The 25,365-nt window shown below is 38.2% G+C and overlaps 2 protein-coding genes across 6 annotated transcripts in view; both read right to left on the reverse strand.

The window, feature by feature from the left end:
• The window catches only part of tws (protein phosphatase 2 regulatory subunit tws), a 56,478-nt gene extending 40,985 nt beyond the window's left edge, over positions 1-15,493 (reverse strand). Inside the window, exon 1 of the mRNA XM_074107465.1 lies at positions 15,187-15,493. The gene's annotated coding sequence lies outside the window, so the exon portion shown is untranslated. The remainder of the gene's footprint in view (positions 1-15,186) is intronic.
• Positions 15,494-17,530: 2,037 nt separating this feature from the next.
• Positions 17,531-25,365, reverse strand: part of LOC141442458 (uncharacterized) — a 45,357-nt gene continuing 37,522 nt past the window's right edge. For all 5 annotated transcript variants that reach the window (XM_074107458.1, XM_074107461.1, XM_074107459.1 and 2 more), the window contains exons 4-6: positions 23,990-24,177; positions 21,706-23,349; positions 17,531-21,101 (exon numbers count right to left, since the gene is read on the reverse strand). In XM_074107458.1, coding sequence (XP_073963559.1) covers positions 20,886-21,101; positions 21,706-23,349; positions 23,990-24,177 — 2,048 coding nt within the window. In that variant the 3' untranslated portion in view covers positions 17,531-20,885. The remainder of the gene's footprint in view (positions 21,102-21,705; positions 23,350-23,989; positions 24,178-25,365) is intronic.

The following is a 25,365-nucleotide window of genomic DNA, read 5'->3' on the forward strand; positions in this document are numbered from 1 at the left end:
TCAAATTTTTGCTCACAAGTTTATGAACTACTGTACAAAGGCGGACTATATATGTAAGTTTTGGGAATCACACGGAAATTTTGTAAAAGCCTGGAATTAATATTCAAATACCAGATTTTAATTGATTACGCGAGCGAAGTTGCGGGTAACTGCTTGTACAATATAAAAAACAATTCTTGGCATGCGATATAGGAAACTAGACTTTGAACTGACATAGTATTACAACCGGAAATCCGTGTGTTTATTTGCTACACGAGGACAAGACAATAAATTAACAATTGCAGATAATTTTGAGACCTACTTTCAGGGTTCCGTAGCCAAAATGGCAAAGATATCGGAAGCACAAAGGCACAAGCACAATTTTTAACCCCCGACGCAAGAAAAGGGGTGTTATAAACAAGTTTGACCGCTATGTATGTCTGTGTGTCTGTATGTGTCTGTTTGTGGCACCGTAGCTCTTAAACGGGTGGACTGATTTGAATGACTCAATAATGAATCACTACTTTGCTTTTGTTCGAAGGTCGAAATAGATTAGGTATTTAATTTGAGGAATTTATGAGGAAAATAATGACGAAATGTATAAAGCAAAGCAATTATTACTTCAAACTTCTCACAATAATCTAAAATCAAGGCAGATGTAATGAATACGTCTCTCCTGCGTATCCCACTAATAATTAAACTTTTAAGTCTGTTTGTTTGTTTTTTACCTCATTATGTCTAAACTGCTGAACCAATTTAGATGAAATTCGGTATACAGATAAATTGAGTCCCCTTTTATCCCGGGAAAGTGCACAGTTCCTGCGGGATAGCGATAAACTAATTCGACGCGGACGGAGTCGCGGGCAACGGCTAGTATCAAATAATATCCAGAAATTCTGACATCTAGGCAAATTAGCTCGTTTGTTACAAACTTAGAGAGAGACGGAGGGCCAACGACCTTTTGACGCATGTCTAATAAATTATGGAGCAGCTACTGAATAGTAAAATGTAATATTTCCAGCAGTAAGACGGGAACACTAGACCTTTACACTCTTAAAACACCTAAGTTTTAGCGCCTCGCCTGTCAAAAATATGTCGGATTTATTTTTTTAATTCCACTAGCTTTTATCCACGCTTCGCTTAGGTACCTACGTGAGTGGTTCAGATTTGAAAGTTTCGTAGTTGGATTGATATTTCGAGATTTTACATAATTTTTACTGAAACTCGCCATGATTCCATCGTGATTTTCTTTTACGCCATATCTAGAACCTGTGCACTAAATAGCATTTTTCTAATAAGAAATGGAATGCAAACTTTATTCACTTTTATTTTCTTTATAGAAAGAAATATAAAAATTAAATAAAAATAATATTTTTTTATTCAACATCCCAGCCTATATACTTACGTCCCACTGATGGGCACAGGCCTCCTCTCAGAATGAGAGGGCTTGGGCCGTAGTTCCCACACGGGCCCAGTGCGGATTGGGAACTTCACGCACACCGTTGACTTGTTTGTTTATTCAAAAGTAATAAAAATACACCTATTATACATACCTATTGGTTGGTACATAGGTGAGTAGATACAAAACTACATAGTTAGGTAGTTTATATGTATGTATGTAAACGCTTTATGTAGAAAACAAGTAGGTACTTAAATAAACACAATTGACGAATATTGAAATATATGTACAAAGACGAACCTTTAAACCTTTTAAGTGTTGTAGTTACTTATTTATTGATAATGATGTCTTTGTAGAGTGATAGCCTGGCTGTGCGGTGCGAGTAAGGTCTCGATTGTATAATTCTTACCTACTTCCCTGGTGCCTGATACCCGCAGGCTAGAGATAGATTAGGTACTGGCACCCGGGGTGGACCCCCCTTTACGTTGCCACTGAACCTCAGCTACCTATACTTTTCCTGTTTTTTAAATTTTTCTAGTTTCAGTTTAATTTTGGAGTTCTTTTTTTGCGTTACCTTACTAAAATGCTAAAACGTAGAAACAGGGCTTAAAATTGTGTCTTCACAAATTCGCTTTCGCGCCGATACAGCTTTCTGTGTGACGACGACTTAAGTATATTATTAACTTTTTGCTGCTTGTTTTTTGCTGAACAATTAACAATTCTGTTTTTTTTCGCATCATTTGTTAACTTTTGATTTAGGTACTGGCCTTACTGTTTAATCCGGTTTTATATTTGTTTTTATACTAAAGGCTTGGGTACGTGTTTTTATTCGTCTTTTTGATTTATTTGACTTATTGCTTCTAATGTAGGGGTAACCTACGCACTTTTATTCAATCAAAAAGCAAACAATACATATGAATACCAAGTAAAGTTAAATTTGTAAACATCTTTATTTACTAAATAATCTTTGTAACAAACATTAACCTTTACCCTTTAAAATTAAACAATTATAAATCAAAAAAATCTTCTTCATTACATAACATCCATACTAATATTATGTGTGTGCGTATTTGTATGTTTGTCCGTCTGTCACGTTGAAACGGAGCGACGGATCGACGTGATTTTTTGGCATAGAGATAGTTTATGGGCCAAAGATTGACATAAGTAGGCTACTATTTAACCCGGAAAAATTCAGTTCCCGAGGGAACAGCGCGCGATAACCGGGTCCACGCGGGCGAAGCCGCGGGAAAAAGCTAGTGATCTAATAAGGAAACAGTATACATAAATAGTTTTTGTAATAATAAAACATGTCTAGTAGTATATTTTTCAAAAATAAGGCCCAACGCAGGTTTGACTCCCACCAGAAGAGCTCTATGCTAATTAACTATCTGTTTGAAAACATGAACACACTATGGTAGTGTTTATTCCTATGTGTCAAGTCAGGTTAGATCTAATAAGTACTTAGCCTTATTTTTATGTTCATGATGAGTACAGGATGAGAGAGGTACATTTTTTTTTATCGAATAGCTGGCAAACGAGCCTGCGGGTCACCTGATGGTAAGCGATCACCGCCACCCATAGACACCTACAGCATGTTTTAGACCAGCGACCCCGGGGGTCACGGATGCGCCTTAGGTGAGTCGCAGTATCTTTAAAATACCATCACCGTTATTGTGTATGATTTGATTACTCAATGTTTGTATTATCAACGTAAGATAATAAAAATAACTTTAAGTTTAAGTGGAGGTCAGCAGGGGGTCGCAAAATATATCTCAAACCTAGGGGGGCCGCGTCCTGAAAAAGTTTGAAAAACACTGTTTTAAATTATCGCGGTCATTACTAATTTTATGATTTCAATTTTAAATTCCAATTTTGTTTTGCGTGCGTCCGAATTTATATCATAAAATGATTCTGTTACCTACACGACATGACTAAGATAATTGATCTAATGTCCCGTTGTCTGTCTGTCTGTCTGTATCGAAAATACCAACTGAGACATGGATGCAGAGAAAAACCATAAAAAGAGACCAGCGCTGGGAATCGAACCCAGGTCCTCAGCAATCCGTGCTGCGTGCTGACAGTTGGCAAACTGCTCGCCGACTGCAATTGAAATGTATACGTGGCAAGTCAGCAGTTGCAATACATTGTGGTTACAATGCCGTATCTGTCTACAACCGAATACCAAAGGACATAATTTAATGGCAAGCCATTATATCCATTATATTTCATTTAATTAATTGATGACATCTTTAAAATTCGGCAAAAAATTCACACTAAAACTTCTAATCATTACTTATTAAGTTATTATTATTCTCCTTAATGGCGGCCTTAAAGCTTGGGTCATTGTCAGTTACAATGACAGTGTTGCGGTCGATTCTGCTGAACGCCAACAGTTAGTCAGGAGCAAGAAAATAATTTTGAAAAAAAAAAATCTTTTCGGCCGAACGCTGTTGCGGGAGTCGCGTCGCACTTACGACCAGTGCCCTTAGTGTAAGTTTTCAGTTACAAAATACGTCTCGATTGCGTTCGCGTTATAGTATCTCAATTTGTATGGAAACACGAACATCGCAAACGTTCCGCTAGAGGCGCTGTTCGTGTTTCCATATAAATTGAGATTCTAACGCGAACGCGATCGAGACGTATTTTGTAATCGAAAACTTACACTAAGGGCACAGATTAAATAAGTACTCTTCGACTACGACAATTAAGTTGTATTTCCTCTCGCCTTTTGAGAGGAATGTCAAAAAATGACTAACTAACTTTGCGAAACGTCTCCCAATCACGCGGTGACAACTGAAAGAAACGCAATAAATTCCAGAAATGGGGTTTTCCCCCTTTTTTCTATTCATGTTCAGAATGTGCTTGCAATCTAGCAAGTGTCCAGGATATATTTTCTATTACAGTTCCGCACGACGCCTGCGATCGAAATGTAGACATAACAAGTCGGCAGTTGCAGTTACGGCTCAGGCCTGAAATATCCATTTTCCTAAAATGTATTTTTCGCAAAATGTCTGCTTTTCAGAATGTCAACACGTCTTTTGCATAATGTCAGCGTCTCAAAACGTCAGCTATTTAAAATTGCCTGTCTCCAAGAATGACAGTTTTTGCGCTTATTCTCAAAATGTCTACAACCTCAAAATATCCGCTTTCGTATAACGTTGGCATTCCAGAAAAGTCTTATTCCCAAAATGTCTCCAATCATGGTCTTCAAATTTCATCTAAACGTCATTATAATAACATTATAATGTTGTCTTGAATGCCAGTAATTTTATATTAGGTATAGATATTTATGTTATCAAAGAGTAAGTATGCAAGCAATTAAACCTTTTACATTTCAAAATTTGATTTGAAAATAAGCAGACATTATGGGAAAACAAACATAACAAGACTAAAGCCTATTTAAAAAAGTGAACATAACGGGAAAGCAGAAATTAAGGTAATGCTAATATTATAGTAATGTAAACATTATGAAAAGACGACTTCCTCAGATTGTACACATTTTAAATAGCAGACATTTTGAGAAAGCTGACAAAATAGAAGTTTTAACATTGTGAAAACGCAGACGTTTTGAGAATTGTACATTTTAGGAAAACAAGACATTTCAGGCCTGAGCCGCAGTTACATTGCGGTTTCAATGCAGTCTGTCTGTGAACGCACTAAGTCAAGGTATATAAGTAGTTTACTCAGTAACCCCAAAATGCAAAGGATATAAGTATATAATTTATTGGCACGCGGCAATATGTCCATTATATCCACATTAGGTCTTGTGCCTACGTGACGGCATGCAGCGTTAATTTAATGACAATCATTAATTAATTGATTCCCTCGTTAAAATTGGGCTAGACACGTAAAAGATAGTTCGTAAATGCGTTTAGTATTTAACATTGTATCATGTCAATCTGGTTGAATTTGATGTCATGTAACAGGAAAAAATCGTAATAAAGATCAAAGACGGATGGTACTGAGCTATCTCATCCTTAAGTATATGAAATTATGAAACGACAGATTTTTCAATACTATTAACATCGCGATTATATTTATCTAAGATGATTTTTGTTTATGATCAGTATAACAATATCATTATAACTAATTACTTAAACAGTGCAGTGACGTAGCGTGCGTATCAGCCTCCGGGGCGGAAGAAACTATTAGATATAAGATTGTTTTTTTTTGGAATCTTTTTGTATTTTTTATTTCAATTCCAAATTTTTACTTTTACGGTCATCCCGTAAAACCTAAATTGAAATACAAACTGAATAAGATGCACAGAAAAACCAGAAAAAAGACCATCACTGGAATCGAACCCAGGTCCTCGGTATTCCGTACCGTGTTGACCATCAGTGGTGTTTATAGCACGCGTACGGAATACGAGGACCTGGGTTCGATTTCCAGTGATGTCTTATTTTTCTGGTTTTCTGTGCATCTTATTTCAGTTTGTATTTTCAATATAGTAGATATACAAATGTCAATAAATAATTTATATATGTACATGTTATTCAGTATTACTTATTATGGAATTTTGCCGCTCGGGGCGGACCGCCCCCCTTGTTTTTTGACAGGCTAAAGATAGCATTAGTATATTAGTATCGAGAGGTCCGCTTGACGTTACAGTTTTACTTGCGATTGGTTTATTAAACCTCGTAAAATATTGCGGATTATCTAGCATGTTTGTCAGTTGCCGGTTACCCATCGTACATACAAGCTATGTTTAGTTAGACTAGGCCAATTGAAGTCAATTGCCCCATGATACTTATTTAATTCCTTGCAAAACATCAAGATTGGTTCTGGTTCATGGACCTCGGCAAAGTCAGGCTTCAATTAATTAGTACCTATCAGGTTAGTCTTGTTTACTATCGTAAATAGTAAATATGACTAGGTTGGAAGCGGCCTGCATCCACCGTGAACCCGGCGCCTTAACCAGATCTTCCGTCCATCTCGTTGGTGGACGTCCTACGCTACGCTTGCCGTTTCACGTAGGTACTCCATTCGAGTAAGGATCAACTCCATCAAATAGGTAACTTAGAAAAATATGAACATCACATAATTGGCCGTGCGAACTGACGGACAGGAAGTGGGAGGCGATAAGTGACTGTTCGTTATTGCATTTCCTGTGTAGTCTATGCTCAAGGACTAGTACAGACCGACTGCATTCCAACTGCAATGTAACTACTGCTGCCGACTGCCCGTACATTTCAGTTGCAGCTGCAGCCAGGGTGCAGTTATTTTTTATTCAAATAGCTGGCAAACGAGCATGCGGGTCACCTGATGGTAAGTGATCACCGCCGCCCATGGACACCTACAGCATTATTAGGACTGCGGGTGCGTTGCCGGCCTAAAAGGGTGCTAAAAGGGGAGGGGGGAGAGGGAGGAGTTGGGCCTCCAGATCTCCCACTCACAATAGCAAAACTACTATTTCACGCCGGTATTCTGTGGGAGTGTGGTATTTACCCGGTCGAGCCGGCCCATTCGCACTGCAGCCAGTAAGCGGTTACAGTAAGACCACACTAAAAGTTTGCTTGCAGTTGTACAGTTATAGTCTCCGCTACTCCATACATCATTACCATAACATAACAGTTCCGGGTTAGAGATCGTAGCTCCCTGCAATAGAGTAGGTGCACCCACCACCCACCACTATCGTCGAAAATTGGGTCCAGTACAGAAGGACTGCATTTCAACTGCATCGTAACCACAACTGCCGATTGGCCATATATTTCTATTGCAGTCGGCGTGCAGTTTGCGTCCTGTTGTGTCGACTGCAATGGAGCTGCAATGAAAAATATATTGGCAGTCAGCAGTTGAGGTTACGTTGCAGTTGGAATGCTGTCTGTCTGTACTGGCCCTTAGTGCAACTGGCAGACATAACTGTAAGATTGCAATAACATATTAGGAAGCCCAGAGGCCATATCTATTGTCTAATACCTGCCTGTATACGAGTGTATACACTACTGGGCCAGGCCTCCGCTCAGAATAAGGTTATATGAGCTGTTAGTTCACCCAGTGCCGATTGGGAAAGAACAATTAATCCATGCTTAATAGTCTGTTCTAGGTTTCCCGTTTGTTTCAGTACTTAGATACGTCCTTTTCTGACATACCCGATTAGAAAGAGATGTGCTTAGCAACAAGCGAGAAGAATTCCCAAGAAAGTCAATTATCTTGATAACTATATCATTACTTAGCTAACTAATAAAGTTAATGGAAAATAATGGGCAGCACAGAGTGGAAGCGGTTGTGCTGGCTGCTGGCGCCACGCATCCGCCCTAGGGCGAAGCTGCGCAAACACTAATAGCATATTCAGGTTCCAAAAAAACAATAAGTTTAAAAAATCAGAAAAACCCGAGTGCCTTAAAAATAATAAAAAGAAGAAAACAAGTCTAGTGGGTAGAGCTGTTAAGTAGGTAGGTACAAAGGGAAGCTATACCACTCCCAGGCATTGTTCTTTTGTTCAAACCATTTCGTCGAATCAAACGAGTATCAATCAACGAAGTTAAGAGTCCATTTGCGTTACTAATTGATTTAAGACGGTTTACAATGAATTCAGGTCGATCCAGCAATGATATTGAGCGGATCGAGGGCTCTCAAAGCTTTTAGGCGCGAGGGTCTTCGGTAATAAAGGCATTCAACACGACGCAGTAAAGCCAAGGTCATGCTCCTTTAAGGTGCGACCAAACCGCTGCTTAAAAAACTGTGACGGCACGGAATCGCAGTGATGCACCGTATCCGCACCGTTTTTATCGCATGCTCTCCACACCGCTGCTTAAAATACGGAATCGCAGTGACGTGTCGTAAACTTCAGGTCTTTCCCGAACAAAAGTCGTGACGTTTACGGCACGTCACTGCAATTCCGCACCGTTTACGTATTTTAAGCAGCGGTGTGGAGAGTATGCGATAAAAACGGTGCGCATACGGTGCGTCACTGCGATTCCGTGCCGTCACCGTTTTTTAAGCAGCGGTATGGTGCACCTTTAATCGGCTAAGTGCGAGTCGTCGTACAGTCGTACGTACCAGCAGCATTACGTTTCAATAAATTCGTTTCACTATAGATAAGTAAGATTAAAATACCATATCAGAACATGCGATTTGTCGTGAACACAAGACTTTTTTTAAATTGTTTTAAGTATAAGTCATATTATATTAATAGGTAGTCAGTCAGAGTTCCAACTTTTCGAGCGTATGTATGTATGTATGTATGTATGTATGTATGTATGTATGTGGGTATGTATTTCCATTTCTTTGGTCCTCGCTGCAGCCTAAACGGCTAGACGGATTTTAACATATGAGATATCGTTGGATGCGTCATAACTGTCAGAGTGACATAGGCTATATAATATTTTTTTTAAATGGCGGAGGGATGAAAAAAAATATATTTTGTATTGTACCAATATGGTATCAAATGAAAGCTAATAATTAGCCCATTCTAAATATATACGGGTTATAATACTTTTAATCTACTGTTTTCACACAAATAACAAAAAGTGTGAAATAAAACATTAAGGGGCTGTTTCACCATCCATTGACTAGCGTTGACCGACGGTTAAATGTGATGCCGTCTCCGCCTATTCGAACAAAACAAATAGAGATGGCATCACACCTAACCGCCAGTTAACGCTAATCAATGGATGGTGAAACAGCCCCTGAATTTGAAAAAACAATTTTCTTCTTTTTAGTTTTTAGAACTAAACAAAACAAAAATGTAAAAAACTAAAAACTACAAATAAAAATTACCCTGGAGATCGCCCACTTAATAAATAAACTATATGACTAAAACTAAACTATATGACTATGTTTTTGTTGTGATGTAGTGTGTTTTTGTTGTCAATAAATGTTGTGACTTTTAGTTTGACTATGACTATGACGTATTAAAAATTAAAATACTCTGTGCCGCAAAGTAGGTACCCTACCGTTGTATCTACTTACAATGTGCAACAATACGTATATGCCTCCCGGAAAATACCGTACGTCACTTGTGAAACTCGTCACGGCTACTTGTAATATGATATTATTCTCCAAGAAACCTAACGTGCACCGTAATACACAATACATTAGTCGTAATTTGATGAAAATATTATCATTGTACGCGGAAATGATGAAGATCGACAAGGAAAGATAAATATTAAAGCCAATGTCATTACGCTCTTCAACTGATCATTAAATCATACAAGAATCTTGAGGAAAGGTCTCCAAACGAATTGCTACAAACGGGTACAAAATCGGAAAAAATTAAGTTGTTTCAATTGTAATGAGAGATTCTTATGTTTTTTAACGAGCAATACTTGTATTTATCTATTTAAGAACACACACACACAAACATCACGCCTGTATGCCCAAATGGGGTAGGCAGAGCACACGAAACGTTACCGCTTCGGAGCCACTTTTAGCAATTTTAGGTTTCAGAACACTTACATAAAAAAAATATATACTCAGTAGCAGAAAGTTTGGCCCAAAATTATCTATATATAACTGCATACATTTGAGGGCCAGATTTTTGCCGCTCAGTATAGAAATTTTATATACTTACGTTATGTCTCTCCGAAAGTTACCTCATTATGTTTAAAACCGTCCAGGCGTTTAGGCTACAGAGAGGATCAAAGAAATAGACATACATACATACGTTACACCCAAAAAAGATACGCCTCCTTCGGACAGCCTTGTAGAAGGTCAAGAAACCCGGCTGCCTTAAAAAAGCTTTAAATAAACTAAAAAAAGGAAAAAAAGTCTAGAAGAAGTAATTTAAAGTTCCTAGGGTCGGTAGGTACCTATTACTGGAAATTTTTGAGTTGGGCATGACTGTTGAATTTTAGTCACTTGACAGAGTTCTAGACTCTACTAGACTAGTCTCTTTTTTTAGTTTTTATTTAAACATTTTTAAGGCAGTGGGGTTTCTTGATTTTTTATTGTTTATTTTCGTAGGTAGGTACGCAGTCATCCAATTTGATTACTAGGCCATTAAATATTTACCATAGTAGATAATTTTGATTTGTCTCTAGCAATGCCTATAGGATGACGTAAAATGACACAATGACAAGGTCCTGTGGTGGCCTATATAGGAATCAAATTGATTGAAAGTACTGTAGCGAGCTCATGGTGCCTATAGACCTAAAAATGTAAACAAAATAACTTTTGAAGTCGATTGTTAACGTTCCGCTCGAACAATTTGCTACAATGAAGCTTCACGTCAACTTTTAACAAGATACCATCGTGCCCATGGCAATTAAATACCTTATTTACTGGTTAGAGGCGGATCAAACCGTTTTGAACCGCCGCAAACCGGTAAATAGTTATAATTGAAAAATTGCAGCAATTACCTTGCTTGTTTATCCCAGCCCCAGAGGAAATTCGTTCAGTCACACTGCGGATACGGAATCCTAAAAATAAGCTGCTATATTGCTGATTAGCACCCTCATATTTTCATTATTTGTCTAAGAGCCAAGAACAATCATGTATCACATGTGTGGACGGTCAAGGACTTTAATTCAGAAGCCACATAGAACCTTTTCGAAGGAAAAGTCATTACGATTTTCCTTGTTAATTAATGCGGTGTCACTATGACGTTTACTGTGAACTGGTTCCATGGTGGCACATGAAGTAAAGTCCTTGACCGTACCACTATGATATACTTAAACTTGGAAAGACCTTGCACCAACCTGTTCAACATAATAGGTATGGTATTTATTTGTACACGGCTACCCACTCGCTACTAACTACTAGTTAGTAACGATAATTGTTTGTTGTTTGTATAAACAGTGTTGAGGTCAACCACATTAAATAAAAGTAAAGGCATTGTCGATCTGTAACCTATAGCTACATCTACAATCTTCCTTCTAATAATTTCTATCAGCCTGTTTCGTTTTATTATAATGTAAATAGTTGTTTGAGGAAAGCTGAACTGAAAATAAAAATATAAATGTGAAAGTTTGTGTGTATAGTAGAGTTCATAAACTTGTGAGCAAAAAATTGATCAAAAATATCTGAACACGACTCTATTGTTAACGGCGTAGAAGCGTGTTCAGATATTTTTGATCAAATTTTTGCTCACAAGTTTATGAACTCGACTGTACCTACTTTTAAGCGGATGTTTGTTGCTCTGTAACACTAAAGCAACTGAACGGGTTTGAATGCATTTATATACATCCATCCATCCATCCCAGCCTATATACGTCCCACTGCTGGGCACAGGCCTCATTTATATACATATTATACATTTATTCCGATATTCCCACCAGATTGAGTAGTACAGTCACCTGCATTAATATCTCCCCCAAGGGAGCGTGCAAGAATATCTGACACGTCCTACCGGCCTAGAAATAGATTCGTGTCAGATATTTATGCACGCCGTGCTTTGTAGTCTCAGATATTGGTGCTGGTAACTATTGGTACGAGTAGAACGCTAAATTTACAAGTGTCATCGAATAAAAATAAAATAAAAAATGTGTTTATTTTAAAACATACGTGCTTGGCAAGAATTACCAGGGTAACTTAATTTGCCTGTAACGCGGAGAACCAGTTAAAATGATATATAAGAGAATTAGTTTTGGTTATAACAGGCTTAGTTATTAGGATACGAATGAACACGGAATGTCCGTGTAAGGTTTTTTACATCGGCATTTTTGATTCAAAGTGTAGTCATGACTTTGAGCATCGATCAATGGAAACATTTTGTTAACCACAATTTTAAAAAAAAAACGAAAAACTTTTTGGTATTCACTGTTCAGTCTAACTAACCCAACCACCTGCTGAATATTCCCGGATAATTTTAAGATACCATGTAGACATCATTCATAAGAAATAGCACGATTTTGGGTCGAGTTTCCATGTTTTAACTTGGAATCTCACTTCAACTACCATATCTAAACAACGAATAAAGACGGGGTTTTGTGAAATTAGGAATGTTGCCCCCATTGCTCCGACTGCGAATAATTCATTTACGTGCTCCCACGAAAACTACACATTTTTATTACAGTGTTTCAATAAAAACTATCCGATGTCGTTTCAGGATCTCAAACTATCTCCGTGTCAAATATCATCATGTATGTGTAGGTAAGTCAAGTCACTCATTAAATCTCTAATAGCACTTAATCTTACACGGCATCACCGTATGTTTATCTTGCACGTCACCATCTTACAATTAGTCCCAATCTCGAGCCAATGTCAATAATAATTCACGACGCGAAACTTTTTCTATGTCAAGGGCGACAAACAATACTTTACCGACCTCGACGGACAGCTGTGATAACGAATCGTAAAGGCACGACCTCCCTTAAATAAGTTTACAACGCGCATGGATCCCTGGATAAACCAGTCACTTGAGTATAATATACATACTTACAGGGTTATTCAGGGGAACTGAGCAGGAACAACTCTAACCGGAAAATCGGCAACACTGTTCTTGACTCGACTAACTCTTTACAGTTAACTGGTTGTTATCCCACCGAAAACTTGCATTACGGTGTCTGAGTCAATCATATAGAGACAAAATCCTGATCAAGCAAGTGATGATATAGATAAATATATCAATTTAATTTTGATTTTTCCCATGTAAAAAAACAAAGATTAGCGTAGATTAATGATAAAAAAGGAATACAGTGGAACATACAGTCACCACACCAGCACCAATATCTAGAACGTGCGTGTCAGTTATTTTTGCACGCTGTGGCAGATATTAATGCAGCTGACTGTACCTGGGCATTTCTATCTTCCGTTGTACCCTGAGTTTATCTCTTCGATTTCAACAAAATTTGGAAGGTAGACTCAGTCTATGATTCCGAGCTGGAAAAACAGGGTCTCCAGATGTGCCCCCAAAATATTGTATGGAGGTGTCCGTTTTGTAACAAATTTTTCTTAATAATTTTCGTAACAAAACAGACACATCCATACAATATTTTGGGGACACATCTGGAGACCCTGTTCACAGACCCTGTTCTGGTGTCCCCGCGATCACATGAGGAAACGACTAGACAAAGAGAAAGAAAGAAAGATAGATTTATTTTGGTTCCATCAGTACTACCACCTTACACTAATGTACTCGTAGGTAGAGTCATTCACGATGGCGCGTGCCGCGTGGTTCTTATTACACGCGTCTGCCTGGATGGCACTAGGTATAAGACTAAAACACTAAGGGGCTGTTTCACCACCCATTGATTAATTTTATTTGAGGGATAAATGTGACGCCGTCTCCGTCTATTCGAACTTACGTCGAACAAAACAAACAGAGACGTCTTCACATTTATCCGTCAAATAAATTTAATCAATGGATGGTGAAACAGGGGGTAAAACTGACATTAAAACTGAAGTTACGGGGTGACACGACAGTACACTAAAAAGGGCCTCCACAGCATGTGTTGCCACACGTGTGCAGCAATACTGGTTTTCTGTGGATCCCAAACGCACACAATTTATCAGCTCATAAGGAAACGATGCCCTGAGATTGTTTTGACACCATTCATCAATATGTGTGTTGACAGGTATGCAAACAATCATGAAAGAGGTTCCACGTAAACAATTTTAGGTCATCAAAATAAATAGTCATCCATCAAGCGATAGGTATTATCAATGTTTTCGGGCTGCCTGACTTGCTGGTAGTGTCATTTTTCAATGACCTAACCAACTTAGGGGCTGTTTCACCACTCATTGATTAATTTTATTTGACGGATAAATCTCGGCTACTGCCTGAGATTCCAGATTTGATACTCTTTTCAGGATTAGGTACAGCAGTATTTTACAAATTTCTGGGAATCTCAGGATTTCAAGATTTTTCCGAGAAATAAAGTTGTTTTTTTTAAGTACATAATATTATTATGTACCTATTTAAAAATATATATACATATAATATGTATTTATGTTATAATATGAATTTGTCTCTATGTTATAGAGACTATTTAATACCATGACTTGATTGAAACGAAAATGTGAAATTGTAACAAATTCTCAAGATTTTTAAGAAAATCAGTCGTTTTCCCGGATTAATTTATATTTTTTTTCATTCGGTAACCCTAATCGGGGGACTTGCAAATCTTGCAATTAGCAGTTACTTATTTCTGCATTATATTTACAGGCTTACACTGACAGGTTCGCTTTCCGACAACTGCCCGAAACATTGCTACTTTTATTTGTATGTACTATGTCCAACAGATTTTTTGGCACATATTAAGGGATATCAACAACATAAGTTGCACAAAAGTACAGTCACATGCATTCACATCTGCCACAGCGGAGCGTGCAAAAATATCTGACACGTCCTACCGGCCCTAGAAATAGAGTCGTGTCAGATATTTATGCACGCTTGTGTGACAGATTCAGATATTGGTGCTAGTGATTTTTGTGTCATATTCATGTATATATCCATCGGAAAAGTATAGGCCCCACGGCTAATGGTAATCCTATACCTGTGGGCGAAGTAAAATTATATAAAAGCTTTTAGAAGAGACATGATGTGCCTATTTACATTGACGTCCCTCGCATATATAGCCATTTATTTCATCATATTTTGGAAGTTAACGTGTGATACACACAATCAGACAAGTGATGACACCGCGTGATAAAATCATAAAATCATAAAAGGGACTTTCGTGATAATAAAATAATTAATATTCGACGAAATTAATATTATATATATCATAGAGCAAAAAACTTACATTTTGGCGCCAAAAATCCGCCATTTTGATTTTTTAAGAATTTCATGCACCCAGTGTCACTCGCGTCATTAAGACGAATCCGTTGAGTAGTTACGAGAGGACATAGGAATAGACATATATACATACGCGTCAAACACATAACCCTCCTTCTTCACAGTCGGGTAAAAATAAAAATCTTACCTTTTCAAATTAAACTCATATCACTTTATCGCAAGTTTCACAATAAATGTCATTAAATCAGTAAATAAATATGTTCCCTTTAAAATCACGATGAAGACTATTGTATTGTTTATGAAAAAAAAAAAACAAAGTTTTTATGAAAGTTCACGCGAAAAATTTTAATATCGCGGCAAAATGAATTGATACTGTTCGAAATTTAAAATCAGCACTACACTGTCATTTCACTTTTGAAAGCGAGTTACAACTGCTACGAATTCTACACAAATAATGGGTCAGAAAACCGGCAATATGCCCGCGTGTTGTCGGCGCGAAATACGAATCGACAATGCCTTATTTAAAAACCGTAGGTAAACAATGTACTACTCGATGGCGAGAAGCGAGTTTGTGTTTACATCGGAGGCTATTGAACGATACTCTCCGATAGCGCCATCTATTGAGCGTAATAGATAATTAAATAGCTAGCTGACGGGTAATGAGGGCTACATATAAATTCGCCACTAGAGGCGCTAGTGTAGCATGAGATCTCCGAAATGTCTAATTTTATAGTTTTTGGGGAGTTTTTGGGTGAGCTACGCGGGTTTATTTATAATTAGAATAAATTTGTGAATATTTTGCAATACCTGAAATTAATTATAGCAAATATGCGTTCCGGGGAATGACTGTGTTTTGAGACAGTTTTGTCTTTCGGAAACCTTTGTCCTCCCTTTTTTCCGAACAAAACGGGGACTATGCAATACTGTGGCATGCTCGATATTTTTATGGCACGGTTTTAAGGTGTATTAAATATGATTTTAATCTAAACTTTGTTTTCACGCCTGTAATAACAGACTTTGAAAGCCATATTTATTTATTTATTATTATTATACTTAAAAACCTCGCGCTACAGTGCGCCATCTAGTGAGACAAAAAACGATAGCCCTCATTCAGTTAGCACGGTAAGTTCTATATAGATGGCGTTTAAATGACGTCAAAAACAAAAGCCAGCGACCCTTCTCGCGGCGTGGCGTAAGATTTAGCTGGGACCAAATGAACATCGGCCCTGAAAGCTTATTTCCCCATTGTTTCGCCAGTGTGGATTTCGGTTATCGCGCGCTGTTCCCTCGGGCGGGAACTGTGCATTTTTCCGGGATAAAAAGTAGCCTATGTCACTCTGGCCCCTTAAACTATCTCTATGCCAAAAATCACTTCGATCCGTCGCTCCGTTTCGACGTGAAAGACGGACAAACATACAAACACACACACTTTCGTATTTATAATATTAGTATGGATTTTATTATAGGCTTCATATATGTACACAGATGTAGTGAATGTTTGGTGTTTAAGTGTTTATAAAGTCTTTATTGATATAATAAATATGCACAATACGCAGTACCTAATTAAGAATTATTACAGTACAGAGATTGGTCTGGTTTACACTTACGGTGGAGAAGATGGGTAGTCTTTGATAGATGGGAAAAGAGAGGGAATTCAGCTCTGCAAGGCGTTATTATACTGAACCCATTCGTCGAGCGGCTGGCTCAACAAATCAGTGGCCCGATCTTCGCTAGAAGACCGGCAGGGCTACTACGAAACTCGAAGTTCGTGTCGTGTGGTCCCTCTGGCACTTATACTATTTAATACGAGAGCGAGAGGGACGGTACGATACGGACTTCGAGTTTCGATTTTCGTAGTAGCCCTGCTGGTCACTGTGGCCACCAGGCCACCACAGAGACACGTAAACGATTCGGCATCCAGGCTTTCTGTCCGGGAATGAGAAGCGCTTTCAGACGCCACAAATGTTTCCACATCGTGCTGTCAGCAAAGTATACTGAAGCTGATTGAGAGAGCAAGATAAATAAGGAGTTATTTGACAAAATACGATTTAAAAACATTATTTACTAAATCTGTAATGATTTAGCCCACACAAGGAAAGTCGCTGCTCTTATATTTATGACAAAATTAATGTTCTGATATTATTTACCTTTTCTAGTGTAACGAATTTATTTAAATGTAATGCTGCTCCGAAATAGTACATTGTGTCTTAAGGGCGGAAAATAAGGAATTACGAACGAGTCTATTAGACGCCCGAAGGCGAAGACTGAGGGCTTTAATGAGTCGATGTTCGTAATTCTAGTGTGCTACATACCTACAATGATTATCATCACATTTGCGAGTAAAATATTATATTTGTAAAAGAATACATATCTGAGTAGCTACGATATATCTGATAGCGACATTGACGACTGTACCGGAACTCACCGTGGCTAGCCCGCCCCCATCCCCCCACCAAGTGGGCTGGTAAAGTTCGTACAAGTCCGATGGAAGAAGGAAATAAAGGTTAATTAGAAAAGTAACAACATAATAATAAAATTGAATTTTCTTTATTAAGAAAATAAATACTATCTTAACAAGCGATTGAGCTTAGTCAGCACTAATGAATTCACAGCATCACTTTCGTAACAAAGAAACTATTATGATATATTATTTATTACATTAACAAAATTTAAACAGGCCGCATACGAGATCTATTTGCTTCCACCTACTTGTGTAAATTGTACTTTCTGTTGTATGATTACTGATGTGCCAAAGGAAACTTTCCAAAATTGCGGAATTTTTCATATAGGAGAACTTTTCCAACTTTGTGGAAACTTTCTGCAACTTGCACAACTATGTAAAGCCGAGTTTAGTAGAGTTTTTAGTCTCCCGAAATGTCCCAATTAATTTGTATGGAAAGTTCCTTTTTTTGTTACCGCAAACCCATAGAGTTTTGGTAACAAAAAAGGAAATTTCCATACAAATCAATTGGGACATTTTGAGAAACTATGTTATTACGACTCAGTATCGTTCACTCTACATACCTGCATATTTTTATCCAAATCGGAGTCGCAAATCAAATGTACAAACTTTTTCAGAAATGCTCGGTTAGTTCTAAGTCGATTGAAAGGTTCCTTAACAGGTTCCCTGTCCCCATAGCAATGATAAAGTAATGTAATATCCGCAATGTAATGTAACCTTAGTAATTTTAATTGGTTAACTAAATGTGCTTCTAGAATAAAAAAATACTATTTATCGAAAGAAAAACTGCATTATTTTCATCCTGGCCACGAGGCACGCGCATGAGGCACATGTGCCTCATGGGACAGGGAACCTGTTAAAAAGGTTTAGACTTTTCACAACAGAGATTGATCTTTACAATGAGATCGGTGGAACGGAGACAAAAGAAATACTTATTCATCGTTAAGTCTCTAACCACGATTAAACATCAAAGGTACAAAAATAATACTTTACTCTTAAAATTAATAATTGTAACAATGGAGTACTTACGAATTAACAATATCACAAATCATGTGTGTCATGTTCAAAATACAACAATCACCACAACATACCAGAATTGTGCTTATGATATGATTTATACCTAAAACATCTCTTACATTCTATTCTTTTTGACTATACATATGTACCTACGTATGCCTGTTACAATTACATATAAAAACTTATTTAGTTCTAGTACCTTTGCCTTTTCGCAAAAATATGATTCCCAGATGTTTCATTTGGCAATTTTTTTTATTTCCCAACTCAATTATTCTCCGAAACCATTTTTTTTTCTCAGTGCATTTTCTTATGGTTTTGTTGTATAACACAGCACAGTAGGTTAGGTTAGGTTTGTTTTATGTTAGTTGGGAAATGAAACAGTTTAGCAAATGAAACATTTGGAAATAAAATTTAGCCGAAAAGACAGAGAACCTATTCCTGTATTATATATTACATTTTGACCACGGTATTTAAAATACCGAGGAATTAAAAATACGACGATTTTAAAGTAAGACAGCACCTTTGCCTCAGCAAGTTTAGGCTTGAATAAAAAAATACACCAAGGGACTGTTTCGCCATCCATTGATTAATTTTATTTGATGGATAAATGTGATGCCGTCTCCGTCTATTCGAACAAAACAAACAGAGACGGCATCACATTTTATCCGTCAGATTTTAATCAATGAATGGTGAAACAGGGGGTAAAAGTTACACATTTCTACGGCTCATACGAAATACGCAGCATCATAATATAACTAAAATTAAAACGAGATTTTTTCACAGAGTTATGAAATCCAGAAATTTAATAAGCTGGTACAGTCGACTGCAAAGACAATACGATGAAAGTTACAAAAATAATATGTATACACGACTTTATTGTGTTAACATTAAGTTGGTACATAATTTTGTAGCATTGGCTGTAGCAATCTCTTTGTAGTGGACTGTAGAATTGTAGATATTATATAAGCGTTAAAAAAAGCATTTTAGCCAAGTATCTGACTAAATAAATACGCGTCTTTATATTAACTCCCTTTTGGGAGCAGGCAAGGTTCCCAAATGAAATGATATTTTTACGTCCTACAAAATTAGCGTTTCCAGCTCAGTTAATCCTAGACAGTACAAAAAACCTATTAACTCAATTGTTAGTCTGATCAAATCAAACTCGTACTTTAGCGCGCATACACACAGCTAAGTAGTCAGGAGGTCTTGACACATGAAACGTCCCGTTTTTAAAGACCTAATGTGTACCTGCTCTTATCGATTAATCCCTGAATCAAAAAATTAAAAAGTAATCAATATCAATATGTAACAAGACTGCAAACGCAACATCTTTCTGTTAGTGTTTGTTGGCTAAGGCAATGGTTAGATCAGCGTTTCCCAAACTTTATTATGCCTTGGCCCGTTTTTTTTAGTGTTTTCCCATGGTGACCTACTTACCATGAGTTTTTTCACACTTAGGGCCTACGCTGGCTGACACGGTTTGCACGGAGCGGGTGGACGCCTGTTGAAAAATAGTATGAGCATGAGCAGCGCTAACTGCGCCCGTCGCGTGCGACGGGTTTTACGCACCCGCGCCCGCAGGCGTGCGCCCGTGAAGTACACCCGCGCCATTTAGCTTATGCCCTTAGAGAAAAAAAAAACGTAATTTGGCATAACGACTACCACGGTGCAAGCATATGATTTGATTTGAAATAATGAGACAAGGCTGCAACCCGGTATTTTATTTCCGTGTTCGGGTCGCGACCAAATATTTGAGAAACGCTGGTTTAGATGACAGACAAACACTAGCATAGACGAAGAGTCTTGGTCTTCGTCTCACACAGAGCAACAGAGGGGGCAGAATATAAAAAGTCAAAAATATAATTATTTGGATTCATGGACTGGTATCCCCCCACTGCTACTTATAAGTACGTAGTACTCTCACTCTCTCATTATCAGCTTAGTAACAGTTTAAGTCTTATATTCCGAAGTTAGAAATTCGAACCTCGTATCATGCCATCTCACTCGTGCTAAGTATTTAACCAGAGACTAAGGTCAATCAATTCGTCTAAAAAGCATCTGGTATAAGTACCCAAGTGGTCTAAAAATCAACTGGTCCTAACTTGTTTTTGTCGATAATTTGAAAAAACAGGTTAAGTTAAAGTCGCGTCAAGGTACGCAGTGCCTTAGCTACGCGGAATAGGAGCTCCGCCGTCAACTTTGAGTCAAAGAATTTTAGACCACTTGCTACTTACACCAGTTGCGTCTTAGACCAATTGCTAATTTGCTACTTAGGCCAGCTGCTTTTTAGACGAAATGATACTAACCCGAGACTGAGAGCGACTGTACGATACTAACTTCGAATTCATAACTTGCCAGTAAACCCCAAAAACGTTTTTTTTTTCAACGGCACTGCTACATTCAAATGACTAGTCATCAAACACCTGCAGCATGCGGTTAAACAACATGAAATTCATGGTCTGCCTAGTGCGGTGTTGCATTATGTCAGGTAGATGGCTCTGCAAACGCCAGTAGGACGAGGTCTTGGCTTCGCGATGGGCTGTGGACTGGAGATGTTTCTCCATTGAGGCCCACGGGGACTCCAGCTGATTGCAGAAACCGCAGTGGAAGACGTTTGGGCGGCACTAAAAAGCAAGCATAAATTTAGTTTTTTTTTACGACTTCGGTTCATTGTCATCAACAACCGGAAGATCTACGATTGACCAAAGATCTCCCCCTTAGAATGAGAGAGTTCTTGAATACTTCAGGCACAATGCAAGGAAAGACGGTGAGAAGCTAATTGTAACTGGTAAAGTGCATTGGTAGAGGCCTCCTGGTCGCAGCCAAATGCGTTGGTTTGACCAGATTCGCACCGCTCTTGACTCTACAGTTCACAACGCCCTCCACACGGCTAGAGACAGAAAATAGATTGAAAATTTTCGTGCGGAAAGTGATGCGAAAAGGAGGTTACAACCTCCGACCGACCAAAACATGGATAAGAATTTATAAGGAAACTAGCCCATTGGACTAGACCTGGACACAGAACAGATTATAGTGGCGTTCTTTGGGGGGAGCCTATTTTAGGAGTGGATGTCTTCCAATGGATGATGATAGTGAAATTTTTAAATAATGCTACTTTGAGATCGAAATATAGATAAATAAAATGCCTATCTGATTGATTAATTGTGTACCTAAATCCCTATCTCATCTGTCTGATAGGCTGATAGCAGATGCAGACAAAGCTCTTACCTCTCTTATGAACTCCGATTGCTCAGACGACACCACAGGAGTCTCATTCATAACCCTTTCATGACGCGGAGTATTTTTGTGAGTATCTATCTGAGACTGCGCCAAATTCACCTCACACGCTTGGCACCGCACCTGGTTCCCGATTTTGGTCATCATGAAAAAGCTGATAATGTTCAAGCAATACTTCTCATTGATAACAACGTCTATGTAGAAAAAGGTCTCTATAGTCACGGCATTGTCTATGAATTTCTGACTCGACACTTTAGTCACCACATGCTTAATATTAATAGGTTTGACCTTCGACTGAGCTACTTTGTTCTTGTGACTGACTCCGTTGATGTGTTCCTTCATGTTTTTTAAAGCTGGTGGTACTTTGGTAAGACAAACAGAACAGAAAGCGGTGTTTGCCTCTTTGTTGTAATTTAAGTTGTTGTCTTTCGCATACTTTTTTCTTTCTTGTTCAGAATCTTGGCTAGGTTCTTTGTCTTTATCTTGTTTCGATACTTTGTCTATTACTTGTTTGGATTCTTTATCTTTTTCTTGTTTGGATTCTTTGTTTTCATCTTGTTTGGATTCTTTGTCTTTACGTTGTTTGGATTCTTCATCTTTTTCGTGTCTTGGTTTGTCTGCATTCCCGTTAATATGGACAGGGCTGGTAACTAGTGAAATGGATTTTTTCTCAGCACTGTTAGCGAATGATTTCAGGTTTTCGTTCTTTTTAGCCTTTTCGGGCTTTGGAGCCTTTTTGTGCTCGTCAATGTGATTTTTGATTACATCAAAATCGTAGTCAACACTATTTGAGCAGACTCTGCAATATGCAGATCCATTGACCATATCTAGCTTGATATTGTTCTTTTGGAATGTATCTGCTGCATCTACAATCTTGCTTTTGTTCTTTTCCTTCTGGTCCAATTTTGAAGTTTCGTCAGGTTTTTCTTTGCATTTCGACTCATCATCCTTATTGTCGTCAGTTCCTTTTTCATTTTCTGGATTATTCTTTGCTTCTCGTTCTCTGTGCATCTTGAGGATGGTAAGGTGGTGTTTGCTGTTAAGGTGGCTCTGAACGGCTTTCTTGTCCATCGCCCAGTCGCATAAGATGCACCATAGCCCACCATTCACGTTCGTAGCTATGTAATTATTAGCACCAAGAGCGTCACATATTTCTTTGTCCATTTTACTCATTTCATCACGCTTAGCTGAACTCGATGCAGCCTTGTTTTTCTTCGACTCCGGTTTCTTGTCAGTCTCAAGTTTTTTTTCGCAGTCCTTTGCCTTCTCGTTCGCGACCTCTGGTGTTTTTTTAGTTTCAACTCCTTTTGGAATTTCTTTCTCAGGGGTCTTTTTGGATGTTTCATCTTTTGGTGCTCCTTTCTCAGACTTTACGCTGTGATTATCTTCCTTTACGGCTTCCGGTGGTTCTTTTTTGGGTGTTTCATAAATTGGAGCGTCATTTTCAGGCTTTTTGTTCTGCTTTTCTACTTTTGCCAAATCCGGTGTTTCTTTTTTGGGTTTGATTACATTTTCTGCAGAATTGCAGCATTTTTTATACTGCTCTTTGTGGTCTGCTCCGTCGAAATGCACAGGCATATCTTTTATGGCCCAAACCACATTGCACGTCAAGCACTGGAAGGTTGAATCGTCTACCTAGAAATTATTAATACGCTATTAGGTACACTAACAGTAAAAAATAAATGGCGTTTAATTATAACTCATGTTTTTCACACTATCCCTCAAAGACTACCGAAGTTTAGTGGTAAATATTTATATAAAAGAAAAAGCTGAGTGCGAGTTCTTCTGAGAGTCTGGGACTTGGAGCTTGAAATTTTGCACTTTGCATTTTGTAACTTTTCATTGTGTAAACGTGTGAACATTATTTAAGTACTGAGGAAGGGTTTTTCGAAAATTAACTTCTAAAGGGTAAGTAATAAGTAAGGGATAAACTTTAATTTTTTTAACTGTTTCTATTGTAACGCATCGCTTTTCTGAAAATCAACTCCTAAAGGGGTAAAAATGTAGGCGCAGTAGTTTCCGAGATTAGGAAGAGTAGTTGGTATTTTTTTTCCGTGCTGGCAAAAGTATGTACGTAAACTCTTTATATTCGCAGAGAGACGTAAAAACAGGCAAACTTATCTCTTATAAGAAATCTCCTCCAGCTAAGCTAATAACGAGAAGACAACTTATAAAGATAAGAAAAAGAAACATTTATAAAAAGTAAACATGTTAACATTAAATTAATAAATAAGAAATAGAAGTGTAATTTTTTGCCGCGCTAGCGTTACTTTACCTTTCTAAACACGTTCCCGTCAGTTATCTCTATCTCAGCTAACACTAGGTTGAGGATATGAGCTGTCCCTGTCTTGTGCAACAGGGCATTGTCGAACTCTGCATCGCAAACGCAACACGTGTCATCTGTGAGTCCGTGCCATGCGTTCTCCGGTATGAATACCTTTTCAAAGGCAACAACGCTATTACCTGAAGCAATAATACAGAATAATTGATTTAGGGGCATCCATTGATTAGCGTTAACCGACGGTTAAATGTGATGCCATCTCCGTCTATTCGAACAAAACAAATAGAGACGGCATCACACCTAACCGCCAGTTAACACTAATCAATGGATGGTGAAACAGCCCCTTAACCTCGTAAATCCCCGTGTACTTCACAAAGTATTTGATGAAGTACAAATTTTTCAATGAATTATGAACTTTAAATTAAATGTAATAAGTAATTAAAATGTAAAAATCACAAAACTTACAATTCTCGCCTCGGTCTGTAGAACCATGTATGATAAAAAAAAAGTCAGGACTTACGAGATTAAGATGCGTTTCCACCAGAGATGCGCGAGGGTGTAATATGATTGATGGAGATGAATGTGTTTTTTTTAACCTATAGAAACGCTTCATTTACCTATCCTCGCACAGCACCGCTTTGGTGGAAACAGTTGTGACCTTGTGCAAGGTCCGCCCGGATTGCTACCACCATCTTGCTCGCTATTCCTGCCGTAAAACAGCAGTGCTTGCACTGATGCGCTTCGGCGTGGAGAGAAAGACAGCCGGTGAAATTACTGGCACTTGAGGTATCCCATCTTAAGGCCTCTAGTTTGGGAACGCATCTTCAATCCCCCTGGTGTTGCAGGTGTCTATGGGCGGTGGTGATGTCTTACCTTCAGGAGACCCACTTGCTCGTTTGCCATCCAGTCGAATAAAAAATAAACTGAGAAGAGCGAGGATAGGTAAATTTGTCGTTTCTATTGGTTTATGAAAAACTCATTCGTCGCAACACATCCTCGCACACCTCTAGTGGAAATGCAGCCTTAGGCGTCATTTTCGACGGTTCATATCTACACAAGATTATGAACCAAACCTTTTATATAAACTAAAGTTAACCCGCGGCTTCGTCCGCGAAAACTATTCGATCTGGTAGTTACAATTGAAATTCCGGGGTTTTACAAAATTCCCGTGGGAAATCCCAAAATGTATATCGTAATCTTCATTGAGGTGTTGTGTTAAGAACCCGTGGGAATATTGGAATAAAAGTAGCCTATGTGTTATTTCAGACATCCAGCTATCTACATACCAAATTTCATAACTCTTAAGCCCAGCGTAATCTGGCGCGCGGCAATGAATGGGTAAAGAGCTTTACAGACTGATAATGAATAGT

Source organism: Choristoneura fumiferana, chromosome 25 (genome assembly GCF_025370935.1).
Source record: "Choristoneura fumiferana chromosome 25, NRCan_CFum_1, whole genome shotgun sequence".
Taxonomy (NCBI): domain Eukaryota; kingdom Metazoa; phylum Arthropoda; class Insecta; order Lepidoptera; family Tortricidae; genus Choristoneura; species Choristoneura fumiferana.